The following is a 21,021-nucleotide window of genomic DNA, read 5'->3' on the forward strand; positions in this document are numbered from 1 at the left end:
GCAGGGAAAGTGCCAGATAGATTTCATGTTAGAGAGGAGATCACACTAAATCTCAGAGAACGTCTCCAGCTAATGCATACCCAGCAAATACACTCGGCGTTTTTCCTCGTACAATGTCCATATACCACGCCTTTGAAAGAAAAAAAAACCCGCCTTTAAAGAAATGCGTCCACTTTGTATCGAATAAGACCCCTTCTGCACACTAGTCTAGTGTTCTGTTCTCTCCCGCTACTTCCGCCTACTTCCGCTCCGCCCCCCCGTGTCTGTCTTTTCACACTGATCCTAAAAACGGAGTTGGGTGGAGGGCACCCCCCGCTGACCGTTTGCTGACCTAACTGACCGTCTTCCGCTTTTAAAAAGCCTATCTCCTTGTTGTTGTGCTGCTTCACTTTGCAGGTACGCTTTTAAACCTTTCCCTCCAACCACCCCCCCCCCCTCCCCCCAACCCCCCTCCAACCGACACCCCCTTGCCCCACCCTATCGTACTTTCACTCCCTCATCTTCAGTCTTGCCCATCTCTTTGTCTGGTCTCGGCACAGTAACAGAATTGTTTGCATCCTTTGAATGCTTGCCAGTCATCAGTTCGCCCAAATAATCATCAATCATCATTATTCTACGAGCCCTATTTCAACTTCATCATCTTCTACATCAACGTCGTCGTCAGTCGTTTCCCGCCATCCTCATCACCATCACCAACATCAGCATCGTCGTAGTGGTCGTCATCGTGTCGTCATCGTCGATGACTTAATCGCCATCATCATTATCTTCGCAATGACCATCGTCATCGTCGTCGTCATGGACATGATCGTCGTCGGGGTCGCCTTGAGCAGCAGCAACTATGTCGTTGCCATCAGTGCTATCGTCGTCGATGACATAATCGTTATAACGCAGCATTACCATCGCAATGACCATCTTCAGCGTAGTTGTCGTCATCGTCGTCGTCATGGACATTATCGTCGACGTGGTCGTCTTCAGCAATAGGAGCTATGATGTTGTCAACATTGCTATTGTTCTCTGACACAGCTAGTCCTATAATCGCTGTTTTGTACTAGTTGGCAAACTTATAAAAAAAAAAACTTTAACAAAACCCAGATGTGTTCAAAGAAACACTCGTGTCACACCCTCACACCCTATCACCCCTTATTGCAATGATATTGGACACATTGTTCGCAGGTCTTGTCTCATCGTGGCTACCCCTCGTATCCCTCCCCCCCTATACCCACCCCAATCTTCAAACCCCCCCCCCCCCCCCCCACTAACCTCAACCTTGCACCACTTCTTTGGTCAGCAATCCGTTTTTACATGTACATGGTTCGTGAACTGGGTCAATGTGACCTAACCTGGCCAGCAATAGGCTAGTACGCGTGTAGCGTGCGCCACGTGCAATACCGTGTCAGCTTGACCAACTGGCCGGCAGCTGGCTAATTACATCAAAGATCCGTTGTCTGCTTGTCTGTTTCTGTCTGCACTAGAGCGATTAGCTCAGCAATGTATATTCTGACTATAGCGTAGTCGGACGCAAGCCTTGAACTTCACTGCAAAGCCTCGGGTTGAAATTTTGCAACTTGCGTAATAAATGGGGAAAAAATTCATAACAATTGTCTTCTTGACTTCATACAAATAATAACTTGAGTCAGATCCAGAAGAAGTCCACAGACAAAATGTAATCCCAAGAAAACAGCAAACCGGCTGTTGTGGTTCCCTTTGAATTTAACAGGGGGGACAACACTCGTTTTGCTCTCTCTCTCTCTCTCTCTCTCTCTCTCTCTCTCTCTCTCTCTCTCTCTCTCTCTCTCTCTCTTTCTCTCTGGCAATATAAAGATGTAGATTCACACTGACACTGTTAATTAATACACGATTTGTGTATTATTCTTTTTGAACTGACACATCTTTTCATCAGGACATGCAAATATATACGAGGTATGTATTGACATTTCCAGACAACCCAGCATAGACTCCAGTATCTACAACGCACAGTAAAAGCATGATAACCACCCCCTTGCCATCCCCGCCCCCCCCCCCCCCCCCATTCCCCCCCTCCCCTAACGGTCAAACAGCCCCGGCCCTTGCCCCCGTGACCGCAGCGAGTTGTGTATGTTGGCTAACCTGGCGCTGACCGCTACCAGTGTTGCATTAACTGACCCTCCCGCCAGCAAGTCCGTCTTTCATCTTCTCTGACCATTTCCACACCCCCCCCCCCCCCCCTAAGCTTCTCCGCCCGAACCTACCCTAACACACACACACACACACACACACACACACACACACACACACACAGGAGATATGATCTCCTGGGGTCAGTTTACATTGCTTTATTAAAACGATGAACCCTCGGCAGTTGAGAAACCGCAGACGGTGAGATATGAGATCATAAAGTTAGGCCCCAGAGACCCCCGGTGGATGGGTGCTTTTACCGCACAGCAGGGCCCGTAATCAAAAGCATAGAGCACGGGCGATAACACAACCCGCGAAGCGATTATGTGCCAGAGTGACCTGCCCTCGACCTGCACTATTGCCTGACTGTGCACTGTGCAGGTCAGTTCACAGGCGGAAGGTATCGTTCACTGGACCACTACTTTCATAGAAAGACTAGAAGGTATGACACTCAACTTCGAGTCGTCTGTGTTCTTGGGGTCGCTTCCTGCGGACAATTTTTAAGACGGTTTGCCTCTTCCTACAGTCTGTGTGAGGTCAAATAAATACAGTTGAATGATTTTTTTAAACTGTATGTACCTTTAATTTTCAGCTGCTGTCCGCTGCAGGTTGTTTTTAACCATCATTTGGACGAATGTTCGTTTGCGAACCGCTACCCTGTAGTTGGTAAGAAATCATGCATCCCGCACCGAATATGCATACCAGTGCTCATTGGTCTAAAACATATGTAAATATTGCAGCAAAGGGAAGCTACCCACGGGAGTTTCAGTTTAGGTTTTTGGCATAACAACGGAATAACAGTAACCGTGAACGGAAGCGATGCAGACGATTTCAGTCGACCAATGAAAATAATCATCGAATATCCGGTTATTATATAACCATTATCGCATCGGACTACGATCTCCTCGGACATACGACAATCATTATTCGCACAGGATGTAAGTGGTATGCCGTTGACAGACACATTTGGTCGCACAAAATACGGTTTAAAAACATACAGCGGACAGGTAGCTAAATATAAAAGGTACAGATAGTTAGAACATTCATTTATCACGGTATTTGTAAAGTTACAAAGATTCTTGACATTGGCAATTATTTTTTGCATCATTTTTTCTGAAGTTAGTGGAGCACGACTCGAAGCTGAGTGACATACCTTGTAGTCTTTCTATGAAAGTAGTCAGATCCAGTGAACGATACCTTCCGCCTGTGGTCAGTTCAAGCGGCCAAGATTCCAAGGTTCGAACACTGATGAGGTGGAGGTGGTGAACGACTTGCAAAATAGGTGGAGGAGAGGAGGGGGGGGGGGTGGAGGGTCCATGCAGTCCGGGTCAGGGTTAGGATAGAATAGACGATTTTCGAAAATAACTCTGTCAGGATTTTCAGCGGTCTGGAAGAGTAAGTGCCCTTGTGCCTCGGACAAGTTTCACAACATCCGGAGCATGTTCCACGCTTCCGATCGGCCCACTTCCAGTGATAATCAAGCCATCGGTGGCGATTCCTGGCTCCGATTATTATTTTTTTTTTAAATAGTATCATATCTTTAGCGCACACCGTTGTTCGTCCTGATCGCAGCGGTAGGCCTATAAAACCGATCGGAAGTGTGGAATATGCTCCGGATGTTGTGAAAAACTTGTCCGGGGTAAAGGGGCTCTTACTCTACCAGACCGCTAAAAATCCTGACAGAGTTATTTCCAGAAAACGTCTATATAACTGATTTGAGAACCGACTCAGCACGTCGTATTCGCTGATGTTTACCTGTGTTGATTCATCAGTTACGACCGGCCCTGATTACACCCGGCTAACCGTCAGTCACGCGATTCGACGGTATTGACTAGTTCTAGCGAAACTATTGCTCATTCACCTGTAATTGACTGACTGATGAGAAACCTTTGGGTAGTTTGCAGAGCAACATCTTGATCAGACAGACATAAGGGCTTGTCACAGGGGGTAGCGTCTCATAATCAGAAAACAGGAAACATAAACTAATCTAAGCCTCAGTGAAGGGTATTGTCAAGTTCTTTCAACATTTAGTCAAGTTTTTTGACTAAATGTTTTAACGTAGAGGGGGGAATCGAGACGAGGGTTGTGGTGTGTGTGTGTGTGTGTGTGTGTGTGTGTGTGTGTGTGTGTGTGTCTGTCTGTCTGTCTGTCTGTGTGTGTGTGGGTGTGTAGAGCGATTCAGACCAAACTACTGGACCGATCTTTATGAAATTAGACATGAGAGTTCCTGGGAATGATATCCCAGGATGTCGATAAATACCTTTGATGACGTCATATCCGGCTTTTTGTAAAAGTTGAGGCGGCACTGTCACACCCTCATTTTTCAATCAAATTGATTGAAATTTTGGCCCAGCAATCTTCGACGAAGGCCGGACTTCGGTATTGCATTTCAGCTTGGTGGCTTAAAAATTAATTAATGACTTTGGTCATTAAAAATCTGAAAATTGTAAAAAAAAAAAAAAAAAATCTAAAACGATCCCAATTTACGTTTATCTTATTCTTCATCATTTTCTGATTCCAAAAACATATAAATGTGTTATATTTGGATTAAAAACAAGCTCTGAAAATTAAAAATGTAAAAATTATTATTAAAATAAAATTTCTGAAATCGATTTAAAAACAATTTCATCTTATTCCTTGTGGGTTCCTGATTCCAAAAACATATAGCTGTGATATGTTTGGATTAAAAACACGCTCAGAAAGTTAAAAAGAATAGAGATAAAGAAAAGCGTGCTATCCTTCTCAGCGCAACTACTACCCCGCTCTTCTTGTCAATTTCACTGCCTGTGCATCGAGCGGTGGACTGACGATGCTACGAGTATACGCTCTTGCTGTAAAAATGCAGTGAGTTCAGTTTCATTCTGTTAGTTCGACAGCTTGACTAAATGTTGTAATTTCGCCTTACGCGACTTGTTTTATTTTATTTTTATCTAAACAGCTTTTGTTTCAACCTATACGGTAATCAATAAGAATATTCGCAATACTCTCTCAGTCTTTCTCTCTTTCACCCCCCCCCTCTCTCTCTCTCTCTCTCTCTCTCCCTCCCCCTTCCTCCATTCCGGCCTTACAGCCAGGGTGACTGACTGTGTGCACTTCATAGAGAGAGAGAGGGAGAGACTGACAGGGGCAGGGCTGCTGAGATGCGCTGGGAAAGTCGTAGCTTTTGTCCAGTTGGACTTGAAATGATTGAAATGACGCGGGTCAGTGCTTGGTCAAGGGGTCAGAGGTCCGGTCTGTGAGAGGCCTGGAATCTTGCATAAGCATGTGTCTTGCTCAAGCGACCGTCTCTTGCGGTGACCAGTGGCCAGTTCAGTGGCCAGTCTTGATTGCTGTTGGTTTAAACAAAACTGTATTCAATTTTTATCATGACAAAAAAACAATGCATGGGTTTTACGATTACTAACTCAAGCATATATAATGCTTATTTTAAGCAATCCTAGTAAGTACAAAACAAAGGTTAACATGATGGCGGGCTAAATACATTAACTCCTTACAGCAGTGGTGCTTAAAGGAAGTATGTCTAGCTACTTACCTGTGCAAACAGGCGTTCCACAAGGTTCTATTCTAGGACCTCTCCTTTTTCTGGTTTACATTAACGACATAGTTGATAACGTAGAATCCATTATTAAACTGTTTGCCGACGATACAAGTATGTATTTAAGCCTGGAAAATTCTCAGATGCGAACAGATATTTTTAACTCAGATCTTGAAAAAATCGACCAGTGGGCTAGTCAGTGGAAAGTTAAATTTAATCAAAGTAAAACAAAACTTCTGAATATAAGCAGGAAAAGAAATCCAGATTACATCCCTTTGAACTTCGGTGGCACAATTTTACAAGAAACTGAAAGTCATAAACATCTTGGTATTATTATTCAGAATAACGGTAAGTGGGAGTTACATATTAAATCTGTTATAGCAAAATGCCGTACGCTAGTAGCTTGCTTACGATCTTATAAATATAGACTAGGCAGAAAAGCTTTAGAAACAATGTATAAATCCTTCATATTGCCACATTTTGATTATGCTGATGTTCTCTGGGACAACTGCCCTAAGGAGTTAGCCACCGAGCTCGAAAGTATTCACTTAGATGCAATTCGAACCATTGTTGGAGCAGTCCGCGGTACAAGCCATCAAAAATTGTACGATGAGTCAGGCTTTATTTCATTACTAGAGAGGCGAAAACGTCATAAATTGATATTATTTCACAAGATCGTTCACCGCAAGGTGCCAAACTACTTATTAGCGATATTGCCACCATTGATATCAACTAATAACCCATATCACCGGCGCAGACCTCTAGACAGGAAAGTTCCATCGTTTAAAACTGAATTATATAGAAACTCATTTCTCCCATCTACTACACAACTCTGGAATTCTTTACCAGACTATATAAAACTTAGTGATTCCCTAAGTGAATTTAAGCACTTTTTGTCAAAAAACGATTTAAGTCCGCCGTGTTATTTTTATTCTGGAGATCGCATGTCACAAATAATTCACTGTAAGCTCAGGTTATATATAAGTGATCTCAATAACGATCTAGTGAGACGTCACGTTGCTACAGATGCATCTTGTGACTGTGGATTCCCGTCCGAATCCGTACAACACTTCATATTCGATTGTCCAAATTATCGCGAAGCACGTCAAGAAACTATACATACCCTCCCTAATCACACAATTCACCTCCCCCACCTTTTAAACGGAGACAGACAGTATTCTTTAGATTTGAACAGGAAAATTTTTTCCACCGTACACTCGTTCATTGAACGTTCAGGCCGCTTTGGGTAAGTCAGAATAAATGCTCTACAAGCCGGACAACAACTTAAACTTCTGCACATCTCCTACCCATCCCTCTTCTTTTATTCATCTTCTTTCCCTCCTTCCTTCCTTTACTGTCTTTCTTTATAATCATTATGCAACGTTCATTACGTTATTAATAGATTTGGTTTATTGAGACACATTTTTCACCCGTTACCGCCTTATGTTGTAATGTCATGCAGGAACACCACTATAAGCTTCTAGCTTGTTGCTGTTTCTGTGAACTTTGTATACATGTCATGATTGTAACCTTTGTTAAAATAAACTTATGTTTAAACCAACTCCTTACAGGAAACGATAAAACAGACAAACCTGAAACGGGAAGGGCTTGGTAATACAGAAGGTGGGAAAAGGGCACGAGAGGATAGAAATAGGAATAAACTGATATGGTTTTTACCTTTACAATGCGACGATGTGAATTTGTGATGTAGATATGTGGCTGGTTATGTGTGAGTATGTAAATAATTGTGTGTGTGTGTGTGTGTGTGTGTGTGTGTGTGTGTGTGTGTGTGTGTGTGTGTGTGTGTGTGTGTGAGTTGTGTCTGTGTGTGCATGACAGTGTAATGTACGTATGTATGCATGCATGGTGATGTGTGTCTGCATATGTGTCTGGTTGGTTTTTATTTTATTTTTACCGTGCCGTGCCAAGATGAAATCCTTTTGCAAAACTGGTGAGTAAATATCTTGTATCTTGTATCTTGTATCTTGTAAAGAAGAAGACATGATGAAGAAGACTTGGAGCGCCAATATTTGGGGAGATTGCTGTTCCCGGCACTGATGATCCAGCGGTATTAGTTTTAATTCAAAGCATTCGGCTGGTTCGTTTGTTTGTTTGTTACTGATACGCTTAATCAGATTTCAAAAACGATGTTCATTCTCCAAACTATGACTCTATGTGTGTGTGTGTGTCTGTGTGTGTGTGTGTGTGTGGTTTCTTCAATTATATATCGGTAATTGAGTATGCATTTTACCAATATAGAATTACAGTTACCGTGTCTACCCCGTGTTGTAGTGGACGATCGTGTTCAAAAGCCTACAGTAATGGAACACATGTAACAATAGTCGCCCAATTTTTAACGGTAGGCTGGTTTAAGCATGTTTTTATTAATTTCTTGTATACATGTTATATACAGTAACAACATTAAGAACGTTAACAAGCAGAATGCTTATGGACACGTTCTAAAACTGATAAATACACATTCTGATAACAAGACATGGCGAACAAGTGATAACTTCAACCCTTTTCTTTCAAAATATTTCATAATATTTTATACAAATAAAGAGAGACGGTAGGCTTATGTCCACAAAGGCAACGAAATCAACAGATCTGTGTTCTATTACATTTTCATTATTGACGGTTTTTCTCACAAAACCGCAAGAAAGATAAACTCTGTTGTTTCATAGTAAGGAGAAATAATACTTCAAACAGGGTTGGTTTTGCCGTTCCCTTTTTTTTTTACGCCATTTTTGACAAACAATTCCATTTTTATCCCGTTTTCCCCCACATTACCAACTACTGATCGGACTGTCTTTGTTTGTGTTGTTTCTTCAGCTTTCCAGACAAACATAGACGTAGTCAATTTTCAAAAGGAATGGTAATGCAAGCTAATAGGTAAGCGCTTTGAAAAAGAGCCATGGCACCCACCTTTGTCACCAATAGCGAAGTGAAAAGACTATGGAACGCTTTGCAGTATGTCGTTATTGCGAGTTATTTATTTTACCTGCGTTTTATTTCATTTAGTTATCGATTTCAAAAAATAAAATTTGCAATGTCACAGAATCGAAATTCTAAGAAATACCAACATAAGATCGAAAAACATCAAATTCTACCGATATTGCTAAGCCAATCGCGTGACTTTCAACAAGATCGGCGAAACGTTACAGGAAATCCACCCGGGGGTATTTCCTGTATACAGGATAAAAGGCCCACAGGAAATCCAACAGGGAATACACCCACTTTTGGTCGACACAGACCCCTTCTGCGTCACTGAAGCATTGGGGTTCACGAAGGACACCTTGCTCAGCTTGTAAACAAAACAACCACCACCAGTTCAATGCACGGCCACCAAAGTGACAGACAGACTTGCATAAGGCCACACCATCCCCACGTACGAAAACTGAGCATCAAGGTTACCGCCTTACTGTTTCTTTTGTTGACCGCTGTCTGTCAGTGTCCGGTCACAGCGGTCAGCAATGTTTGACCAGTCCGGCGTTCACCCGGGCCGGACCCTACTTCAGGATTAACAGGTGCAACGTGCAACTATTCATCAGTCTCCTCAATCCTATTAACTGTATTTGTATCCCCCTTTGAAGTATTAATTAAGACTCCACCCCTCCCCCCGTTTTCAGACCTTTTTAGATCCTTTTTTTTTAATTTATTATTTTTTATAAATGTTCTGTTCATAATACCTGTAATAGTTCCCCTCAGTTTAAACATTCCCTCTCATTTAAGACCTTTATTTCTCAATTTTTGTTATATCCTGGATTCTCTTGCACACTGAGTTGCTCACCTCGTCCTATTTTAGCCGCTCCCCACACCTGTGAGCCGCGACACCATCATACCGTCGAACTGTGGGAGGTCCATGGGTACAAAAGGAAGTCGTCGGCTGCTAAATTTTCCGTAATTTGACTTGGTAGACCTGTGGGAGGAGGGGTGGGGGGCTAAAACTATAACATTCGGTGAGGGAGGAACGAGGAATAAACTGAAACGTTGTAGACTGTGTTTAGGGACTTTTATTTGTTGTCATTTCTCTCCCCCCTCCCCCCGCCCCCTTCACCCCTCTCCATCTTCTACACACACGTGCACACCCCAACAGAAATGTTACGGGTTAAGTAGGCCCTATCCCATTTGACATCTGGATCCGTGCGACGAAGAATCAATTATTTTCGTAGGGGTAAATCAGTCATTTCTGCAAGATTACTCACACAGAAACACATAAAAGGAAAAAATGAAGAAAAAGTTGCTTTTTATGACTATATATGGAATGACGGAGATGAAATAGGGGGAGGAGGAGGTAGGTGAGCGGGGGCGGGGAGAGGGGTTTCAGTTGGGACTGAGTTTTTTTGAGACGGAGGGGTAAGATATCGAATAATTAGAGCAAAAGAGGGTTACAGAGGAAGGACTCAACAAGGTCCAAAATGAGAGCAAGTACGGTTTGTTTACATCTTGCATTTGAACTGTTTGTATATTCGAGTTAATAGTATATGTACCTGTATCCATGAAAGAAAGGATGCAGTCGGCTATTCCAAGCGCAGACAATAATTCCAATCTAAGGGAAAGCACTGCTGGAATAAAGTGCAGTAAGAGAAACTGGTAGTTACTCCCCATGAAACTTTAGGCGCTGTGCGCATGCTCGGGTCTAATATCGGAAGTAGTTTCTGCTGCATGACAAAGCTTTGCTTGAAGTCCATAAACAGAACCTGGAGTAATACTTTCTGTGCGTTCGAACACTGCAGCAGTAAACGACTATGAGTTCCATTGGAACTGGGGTGTGTATTTCTGACTGTCTAGATGCAAACGATGTTTTTGACAGTGTGATTACTGTCGATAGTTTGCTGTGTGTCAAAGTTGTCAAGGAACGCCGGTTCCCAGTCACATTTTCACTCATTCACTGATTCAGTTTCACAATCACTGTTTTACTGAAAAAATATGACACCCATTAGGAGTTTTTCCCCCATATGTTTTTCCTTGCAGTCGCATAAACACCACAAGTCGAATCCAGAAAGCTTCCCAGGAGTTAGAATAAGGCCCCAGCTTTTCAAGACAACAAATGATCATCAACTTGATCTAGTGTCATTTACAAAATTTATAAAATATCTGTGTGTATGGCAAATTAAAAACCGTTCTGCCATAGGATTAACGCTATAATTACGTCCAATTTCCTTCCATAATACTTCAAGATTGTGAAAGTAGCAAAGCATGATTGTGGAACTAGTAGCTCATGGTCTCAGACCTATAGATCCAGAAATTGGTACCAGAGTCAGACCTGTGTAACTGTAAGTAGCTGACATTGTCAAAATGTGGATCTTCTCTACATTTTAGATTAGAGATGTCATCAGTTTCCTGTGAATGAAGTTTCATAACATAAGTAAACACTAAAAAAGAATACTTTTTGTGTTTCATGTTTGTTGTTTTGATTTTCAGTATGATCTGTCGGCGTCACACTTCTCACCTGATGGCAGAGTGTTCCAGGTGGAATATGCACAGAAGGCAGTGGAAAACAGTGGGTGAGTCAAGTTGCTTCTCTAGAGGCTTCGGAACATTCTGCTAACATGATGCATGTTCCTAGAATTGTTAAGAAGTGGATGATTTTTAATTTTTGAAACAGAACTGTGCTCATTCATCACTGCTTAGTCTTTTGTCTTATGAGTGTTGATAATGTGTTTGGTATTGAGGATCGTCAATCATTCTGGTGAACTGCACCCTAGCATGGCAAACAAATAAGGGGTACCTTTGTTTTTATTTGTGTTTACAATTACATGTATTGGCATTTTGGTTCTGAACCTAAAGGCGACACATTTTGATTTTAACAACTTAATGAAGTTAATCGCTCATGATAATAAATTCTTTTTTTTTCTGAATTTTTGTTAGCATAAGTTAATAAGTGGGCACATTTTAATTCCAAGTTAATAATCCATCATGATGAACACTTGACTGTTTTGCTTAAAAATGTGAACGTGGTTGGTTTGTGATTAGGACCGCTATCGGTATCCGCGGGAAGGACGGTGTTGTGATGGGCGTGGAGAAACTGGTCACATCCAAGCTGTATGAGCAGGGTGCAAACAAGCGTCTCTTCAACATTGACAGACACATTGGAGGAGTGAGAGGACTTTGATATTTGTAACTAGTACAGTAGTACTAGTAGACTTATTTAGCAAATTGCACAACCATACATACAGTTTTAATGCATTTCTCAAAAAGATACATGTATACTGGTTGCTGTTTTCGAGTTCACGAGTACAGAAAAAGACTCGACCAGTTTGGAATCTTTTTTTACATACAGATTTACTGCATTCCCCTTGAGAGGTACATGCCTGTTGCTGTTTTAGAATCTTTTTCCTTTTTTTTTTTTTTGTCCCTGAAAGAAACACAGAAGTTTGTTTAACAAGATGTCATAATAGAAAACTTTTATGGTGTGCAGGCAGTGGCAGGGTTACTAGCAGATGCACGAACGCTAGTGGAGCGAGCCAAGGAGGAGTCGTCCAACTACAGATTCAGCTACGGCAGCCCTATCCCTCTCAAGGTTGGTCATTAGATTGTAACTCTTACTTGACTTTCTGGATCAGATCAAAAACGTTGTGCATTGGTTTAAATTTGTCTTCAATCCTTTGTTTTTTCCACTCGCCACTGCTTTTTTTTTCTCAATAATAAGCAATTTATGCTCAGACTGACAGTGACAGGATTAAAGCCGATCTAAGCAGATGCTCAATCTGATCTCTTGTGGCTTTGTTTTCACGTTGAACTGATTGAGCAGGACTAAATTTAAGGAAAAGAAGTTCATCAACAGAGGTACCTGTGACAAAAGGACACCATTGAGATCAACCAAAAGAATCCCTTTGTTGCAGGTGTCATTGTCACAACAGGTACATGATTTGTATATTGGTGAAGTTAATAGACAAATAAACAACAGAAGATCCATCTCTTCTTGTGGGAAGTGTTATCTCCTTGGAATGCCCTCACATGGCAGGTACCAGAGTATTGCACTTTAAAGCCTTGATGATCACTAGCTTTTATGATAACAACTAAATGATTCTATTCTGGAAGAAGAAAAAGAAGTAAATGTAAACATGATCCCTGCATGTTTTCTGTGGGTTAATGTATACCAAATTTACCTCGTTCGTTGTTTCTGTTTCCAGCATTTGACAGACAGAGTATCTGGATATGTGCATGCATACACACTACACAGTGCAGTGCGGCCGTTTGGCACAAGCATGATCGTCGCCTCCTACGATGCTGATGGTCCAGAAATGTTCCTTATTGAGCCATCTGGTGTGTCCTGGGTAAGTTCTTGAGATTTCCTTGTGGTTGACAGATGGTGTCTTTTTGGTTAGCATAAGAGTGTTGTTGAAATTTCAGCTTCAAACATAACATATCAGCTGTTTCAAAACAGAACGCTCACTATCATGTATCATCTAATGAGTGGCTATGAGAAGCACTTCTCTGCTGCTGGTTGAGTTTAGCTGACTTGCTCGGAAGCCTCAGCTTTTGTTGTAGACCACATGGTGGTTAAAAGTAACAGTACATTTGTCAAAGAAAAGTGACAGCTCCTGATTGCGCTGGCACAAATATGGTTTTCAGCTATGTCACAGGGTTATAGAGTTAATACATTTAGCAATACATTATTCAGGCTTATTAATCACCCCTTCTCACGACATCTTAGGGTATTGAACAACAACAATAAAAACACACACTCACTCTGAAATACAGTGTACTGTAAGTAAGTAAACTTGTGGCTGTATTATTATAATAATAATAATAATAAAAGTAATGAAAACTTATGTCGTGCAAACAACAGAATATTTCTGTGCTTTCTGCGCATTACAATGTATAGCGTAAAAATCAATGTGCTGTGCTGTTTGTGACAGGGTTATTACGGGTGTGCCATCGGCAAAGCCAAGCAACAAGCCAAGACCGAGATAGAGAAGCTGAAGATGAAGGACATGTCCATGAAGGATCTGGTCAAGGAAGTGGCCAAAATGTATGTACACAGCCCCACTGTTTCTCTCTCTCTCTCTCTCTCTCTCTCTCTCTCTCTCTCTCTCTCTCTCTCTCTCTAACGGATTCTGTTTCTCTTTTTACCCTTGTTAAGTGTTTCTTGTATAGAATATAGTCAATGTTTGTAAAGATTTTAGTCAAGCAGTAGCCTATGTAAGAAATGTTAAGTCCTTTGTACTGGAAACTTGCATTCTCCCAGTAAAGGTCATATATTGTACTACGTTGCAATTAAGCCCCTGGAGCAAATTTTTGATTAGTGCTTTTGTGAACAAGAAACAATTAACAAGTGGCTCCATCCCATCCCCCCCCCCCCCCCCCCCCCCCCCCCCCCACCCCCTTTCCCCGTCGCGATATAACCTTGAACGGTTGAAAACGACGTTAAACACCAAATAAAGAAAAGGATGTGGTCTAAAATCATGTGATCAAAATGTAGGCACACAAACTGTCTGTCTCCCTCTCTCTCTCAGGTGTAAAATAACAATGTGTGTACAATAAAATAAAAAAATGCGCCAGTGGCCAAAGACCGAGGCCTGAGAACAACAACGGTGCATGTACACACTAATGGAAATACTGACTATGACAAATGTGATTGTAAGTGCATGTGTCTGCTCAGACTTAATAAAAAATTTAAAAAATGTCATTTTCGGTGGAGTGTATCTGTCTGTGGTTTGGTTTTGACGTTAGAGTGGGCAGTTGCTGCTATTTTTCTCCCTTCAAATCAGTATGGTATAAAGATTGTTCCCTGTGTGCTTGCAGTATCTACATGGTTCACGATGAGGTCAAAGACAAGTCCTTTGAGCTGGAGATGAGCTGGGTGGGAGAAGGTAAGTCCAAGTTATGCATCTGCAAAGAGGTGAAGCATGTTATTGGGCTGGACAACTAGTCTGAAGATGTGTGTTATACTTGTAAGTACTGCAAAAGAAATAGTAGTGCACAGTGAAAATTGGGAGTAAACTTTACTACAGTACAGGGATGTTAGAAAAAATGTATATCATGAAAGGACACCAGGGGTGGTGTACATGAAAAATTGTGCAACTGGGTGGGACATGATCATCGGGTCAGATTGGTTGAAATCTCAATTTCAACCAATCCAACCCAGGGCTTTGACTCACTCACTTGGGCACGTTCTCGTCCAGACCACCTGTTGTGTGTGGGTTTGCTGTACTCTCTGTGTGTATCGCAATACTGAAATGGTCTGTTTTACCCCTTCCCCCAAATAAATAAAAGCGTGTGGTGTATATTTTGGAACTCATCACAACATGTAGCTTCCAAACGCTAAGGGCATTGTTGTGAATCTCTTAATGGCCAGTAACCATATTTTTTTGGACCTAGTAACTGTTTTCTACTCTTGGTCAATTATTGTCTAAAACTGAAGCTTTTGAAGGTCTTGTTACTTACCCGACGTTCTTTTCTACACAGCAACGGACGGCAAACATCAGTTGGTGCCAAAAGATGTTCACGTGGCTGCTGAGAAATATGCAAAGGTATTTATTTTTTTCTGAAACTTCAATGCGTATACCTTATTGATTTGAGTTATTTGTAGGCTAGTGAAATCATTGTTACATTTAGTCAAGTTTTGACTAAATGTTTTAACATAGAGGGGGAATCTAGACGAGGGTCGTGGTGTATGTGTGTGTGTGTGTGCGTGTGTAGAGCGATTCTGAGTAAACTACTGGACCGATCTTTATGAAATTTGACATGAGAGTTCCTGGGTATGATATCCCCGGACTTTTTTTTCATTTTTTCAATAAATGTCTTTGGTGACGTCATATCCGGCTTTTTGTCAAAGTTGAGACGGCACTGTCACACCCTCATTTTTCAATCAAATTGATTGAAATTTTGGCCAAGCAATCTTCGACGAAGGCCGGACTTCGGTATTGCATTTCAGCTTGGTGGCTTAAAAATTAATTGATGACTTTGGTCATTAAAAATCTGAAAATTTTTAAAAAAATATTTTTTTTATAAAACGATCCAAATTTACGTTCATCTTATTCTTCATCATTTTCTGATTCCAAAAACATATAAATATGTTATATTTGGATTAAAAACAAGCTCTGAAATTTAAAAAAAATTAAAAATTATGATCAAAATTAAATTTTCAAAATCAATTTAAAAATACTTTCATCTTATTCCTTGTCGGTTCCTGATTCCAAAAACATATAGATATGATATGTTTGGATTAAAAACACGCTCAGAAAGTTAAAACGAAGAGAGGTACAGTAAAGCGTGCTATGAAGCACAGCGCAACCGCTACCGCGCCAAACAGGCTCGTCACTTTCACTGCCTTTTGCACTAGCGGCGGACTACGTTCAATTTCATTCTGTGAGTTCCACAGCTTGACTAAATGTAGTAATTTCGCCTTACGCGACTTGTCAAATGTTCTTGTTTGAGGCAAAGTGGGCAAAAAGTTTTGAAGTCGCTGCGGAGACCCACAGCACCTTGGGCATGCCCGGGCCATATTTTGGTGCTGAGCCTATCCAAAAATGTCTAAGAGCTCATGTTATTTGCTTTATATCTTCATCATTACTTGAGTGCCTTGATCAAACATATATATAAGCAACATGAAGTCATTTTGATGCCTTCATTCTTCATCTTGATCACAAAGGTGAGTTAGCTCCCTTGGTATCTGAATGAGTTGGGGGTTGTTCAAAAGTGGTGCTGTAGGAATGATTGGAACTGGATTAAAATTGTAACACCATGTAGGCATCAAGAGTAATTGTAAATGCGACTGTCTTTCTTCCCTCTAATACCTTGTTCAAATTTTCCAGGAATCACTTGAGGAATCGGACGACTCGGATGAAGAAGAACTATAAGATGCGTCCATATATGCATCATCATCACACCACCATCATTCGTGACTATCTCAGACCATTTTGCTTCACTTCACATCTGAAATGGCGGGACACTCTATAAGAGACAAAGATGGATCAAAAACATTTGGTTACATAATGGATATGATCTTTGCGACGTTTGTGAATCAAAGCCAACTGAATTACCTATTTGGTTACAACGCATTTAGCATGATTTAGCTGTACATGCGTGTACAAGTTCAGAAGATGTTGAGGTAACTCCGTTCTTTTCTCACCCTCTGCAGGCTTTCTAATTGGTTCGTTCTTCTTTCTGGCCTTTTTCTTTTTTGAGTGAAGCATTATTTTGAGTGAAGCAGATATTAATTATTATTTGCATATAAAAACAGGAATTTACCACTGGGGATTTGTTAGTTGTCATGTACGTGTTAATTACTGAATAAATGGATATGAATGCTCAGACTGAAGATTTTCCCTGTGTTTTGTCATGAAAAAGTATTTCACGCACATGTACAAGCAATCACGATTCAGATCAGTGTGGATACATAGTAACACAAACACACGCTGGCAGACACAATCACACACAAGAAATGAGATTGGAGGGGGTTAAATGGGGTAGACATATACTTGCAAGTAAAAGAAATAGTATTGCACTAACATAACTTTGGGTATGACTGAATCTGTCTCCGTGTGTGTGTGTTTTGTAGTCTATAGTTCAGACTTTTCAAGCAGTCCAGACATTAAACTGTCAATCTGTAAGAAATCAAGTACATGAGAAAAGAACAAAGGCAAAAACACATAATGACAGAAAAAGCAATCACTTGAGTCCATCCATGTTTATTAATAATTCCTTTTCACAAAGCACAGAAAAATTAAATATAGAAAGAAGATACGTAATTAGAACCTAACCATATTTTGAACATCAACCCCGTCGAACGCTGAAGAAGAAGAACATCAACCCATCCGTCTTAAAATTACCTCGCCTGTAACATATACAAACAGAGCAAAATTTGCCTCTGAACACAAGTTTTGGAAGGTATATCCTCATTAAAATTAGGCATTATAGTGACTACGAAGAATTGAATCAGGATACCGAAGTAATATCATTTTCACCGATTGTCAAAAGTTGCTGAGGAGGTCTCAAGGCAGGCTCAGCATTTCACGATAGTAACTAACTACATTGTATGTGGTAAAGCCTTGTGTGTACAGTGAAACCCCCTTTTTAAGACCTAAAAAAACCCGAGAAAATCAGGTCTTAAAAAGGAGCGAGTCGTAATTAAAATGGGGGTAATTTTACAGAGGTTATGAACAGAAAGTCAGAGAAAACAGGGTCTTAAAAAGGAGGGAGTCTTAAAATGGGGGTAATTATACAGAGGTTAATGGACAGAAAGTCAGAAAACAGGGTCTTAAAAGGGGGGGTTCCACTGTATAACTAAAAAATAACACACTTCAAAATAAAGGATCTGCGAACTTGTGTTTTGAGGATGAAAGTCCCTTGTTCATTTCAATGCTAGTTATTCTCTCAGGAACCAGGAGATTGGTTTTTGCATGACTCTCACTTACTCTTTCTTTCTTTATTTGGTGTTTAACGTCGTTTTCAACCACGAAGGTTATATCACGGGAAAGGGGGGAGACGGGATAGAGCCACTTGTTAATTGCTTCTTGTTCACAAAAGCACTAATCAAAAATTTGCTCCAGGGGCTTGCAACGTAGTACAATATATTACCTTACTGGGAGAATGCAAGTTTCCAGTACAAAGGACTAAACATTTCTTACATACTGCTTGACTAAAATCTTTACAAATATTGACTATATTCTATACAAGAGACACTTAACAAGGGTGCCTCTTATGACATGCTGGGGAGCATCAGGTAAATTCTTCCCCCTAACCTGCGGGGGGTCACTTACTCTTGTTGCAGGGATATTGTTTCTGGCAAGCACAAAATAAAGGTTCTTAAATATTCTTGCAAACAGTGAGATCCTTTTATTTTTCATTCTTGTCAAAGACTAGAACACTTTCAAAAGATTTTGTATCAAAACGGACTTGAAAAGCTACAACTTTTATTTAGTATGAATCGATGTAAACCACTGTGTATATTTTTGCTTTTGTTCAACCCTCTCTTGTTTACAGTCACGCAAAATGTTAAAACAAAAAATTCAGAGAATGTGTTATGGCACTTAATATTCCAGAAACAACACAAGAGCAGAGATGCCAGAAGACTGCAAACTGACTCTGACTATGGCATACATGTAAAAGATCTTAGTCATTCTGCCACGAATGGAAGTGGCTGATCACACCTGGGTAGTGCACTTTTGCTGCTTGCTTTCCTATGGGAGGAAGCGAGCCAAACTTCCCAGCGATGGGATAATACAGTAATGAAATGTAAACAATTTAAAAATGTCAATTGTGTGCAACAATCACTGGCACAGGTGTCTCTTGACGTAACAGGGAAGCCCGCGCAGAACAAAGAATATGCAGAACACATTTTGAACCGGACTTGTGCCGACTATAGCCACAAATTTTAAAGAACACAAAAAGTGCCACTTTTCGAAATTGATGGCAAAAGAAACTACTCGATTTAATCCTAAATTATATTGTCAAACATGTATGTATACTTTGATACTTTGGGGTTCATGCTCGCTCCACATCATTTTGCTGCTGAGTAAAAGGCATTCGGTCATGTTGAAAGGTGCGTAAATCATAATTTTAGACGTGTTCTTTCATCAGAATGCTCAGTCTGCTGCAAAGGGCTTTGTTCTTAAAGTATCAAAAAATATTGTTGCGTCAGTGGACGCCATTTGACCCAACACAATTTCCATTAGTGAAAAAATCAAAACAAGCTTCTTGCAAACCATTCACCCAGCAAACAGATTTGAACATGAAAAGATACATGCGAAGATAGGCTTTCCAGTGAAAGGAGCCTCTTTCATACATCTTATCGCCTTCACTTGTACTTTGAGAACTGGCCTTAATTTTATGATAAAGGGATGTTTGGTCATTTATTGTGAAATGATTGGCACACAATGATAGTTGATACCTTCATACTTACACATGTTCACAAATTGAAATCACACGCACACACATCACACTAAAATATGTGAACAAGTGTCATGGCTGACACTCGCACAACACTCAAAACTGTCCAACAGAGCCACACACACAAAGCAATCACTGAAACTGCCAGAGTTCCTTCAAAACAGGTGTACCCCGCACATTATTATTATTGTGATCATTTTTATGCGCCTAATCTAGATATAGCCCTAGGCGCTTACATATTTGTATCTTGTCAACAAAACTACAGAAAAATGACAAAGGATACTAAAGAACACATACAACTTGACAGCTGTTTAAACTTGCCAGAGCGAAGCTGTACATCATGTCTGCAGTGGGAATGTTGCAGATGAAGTTTACAATTTTTGTGATATCTGCAGTCAGTGACTGTAGCACACTCATGATGTTGAGTGACGATCCACATTTTGATAAGGTGTCTGCAGTCGGGATGTTGCTGATGCAACTGACCATTGTGATGTTATTGGCCATTATCGTGATGTCTTCAGTCAGTGATTGACGCATACCCAGGATGTTGAGAGTGATAATACGCATGATGAGGTATCTACAGTCACATATAGTGCAAATGAAGTTGTCTATCTAGATGAGATGTCTGCCAAAAAAGTGCCATCGTATTCACAGACGGAGTATGAAGGACTTTCTATTTTTCATCATGAGGTGTCCACAGTCTGAAATCCAGGTTGTTACAAATGAAGCTCCACATCATGATGAGGTATCAACAGTCACAACATCCGGGTGTTACTGTTACAGATGAAGCTCCACATTATAAGGTGTCTGCAGTCACAACATCCGGGTGTTACTGTTACAAATGAAGCTCCACATCATGATGAGGTATCAGCAGTCACAACATCCGGGTGTTACTGTTACAAATGAAGCTCTACGTCATGATGAGGTATCTGCAGTCACAACATCCGGGTCAGTGTTACTGTTACAAATGAAGCTCTACGTCATGATGAGGTATCAGCAGTCACAACATCCGGGTGTTACTGTTACAAATGAAGCTCCACATCATGATGAGGTATCAGCAGTCACAACATCCGGGTGTTACTGTTACAAATGAAGCTCCACATCATGATGAGGTATCAGCAGTCACAACATCCGGGTGTTACTGTTACAAATGAAGCTCCACATCATGATGAGGTATCAACAGTCACAACATCCGGGTGTTACTGTTACAGATGAAGCTCCACATTATAAGGTGTCTGCAGTCACAACATCCGGGTGTTACTGTTACAAATGAAGCTCCACATCATGATGAGGTATCAGCAGTCACAACATCCGGGTGTTACTGTTACAAATGAAGCTCTACGTCATGATGAGGTATCAGCAGTCACAACATCCGGGTGTTACTGTTACAGATGAAGCTCCACATCATGATGAGGTATCAGCAGTCACAACATCCGGGTGTTACTGTTACAGATGAAGCTCCACATCATGATGAGGTATCAGCAGTCACAACA

The 21,021-nt window shown here is 40.8% G+C and overlaps 1 protein-coding gene and 1 long non-coding RNA gene across 2 annotated transcripts; both read left to right on the top strand.

The window, feature by feature from the left end:
- The first annotated feature begins 10,301 nt into the window (after nucleotides 1-10,301).
- On the top strand, nucleotides 10,302-16,951 carry LOC138952202 (proteasome subunit alpha type-3-like). The gene is made up of 9 exons (XM_070323810.1): nucleotides 10,302-10,458; nucleotides 11,114-11,196; nucleotides 11,666-11,789; nucleotides 12,111-12,212; nucleotides 12,826-12,969; nucleotides 13,555-13,667; nucleotides 14,441-14,508; nucleotides 15,104-15,168; nucleotides 16,453-16,951. Exons 1-9 carry the CDS (start codon nucleotides 10,438-10,440, stop codon nucleotides 16,495-16,497), a joined length of 765 nt encoding a protein of 254 aa, XP_070179911.1. The 5' UTR covers nucleotides 10,302-10,437; the 3' UTR covers nucleotides 16,498-16,951.
- Nucleotides 16,952-20,195: 3,244 nt separating this feature from the next.
- Nucleotides 20,196-20,615, top strand: LOC138952204 (uncharacterized). The gene is made up of 3 exons (XR_011451325.1): nucleotides 20,196-20,273; nucleotides 20,332-20,453; nucleotides 20,519-20,615. It is a non-coding gene; the product is annotated as an uncharacterized lncRNA (long non-coding RNA).
- Nucleotides 20,616-21,021: the final 406 nt, after the last annotated feature.

The sequence above is a fragment of the Littorina saxatilis genome, linkage group LG17 (assembly GCF_037325665.1).
Source record: "Littorina saxatilis isolate snail1 linkage group LG17, US_GU_Lsax_2.0, whole genome shotgun sequence".
NCBI lineage: Eukaryota > Metazoa > Mollusca > Gastropoda > Littorinimorpha > Littorinidae > Littorina > Littorina saxatilis.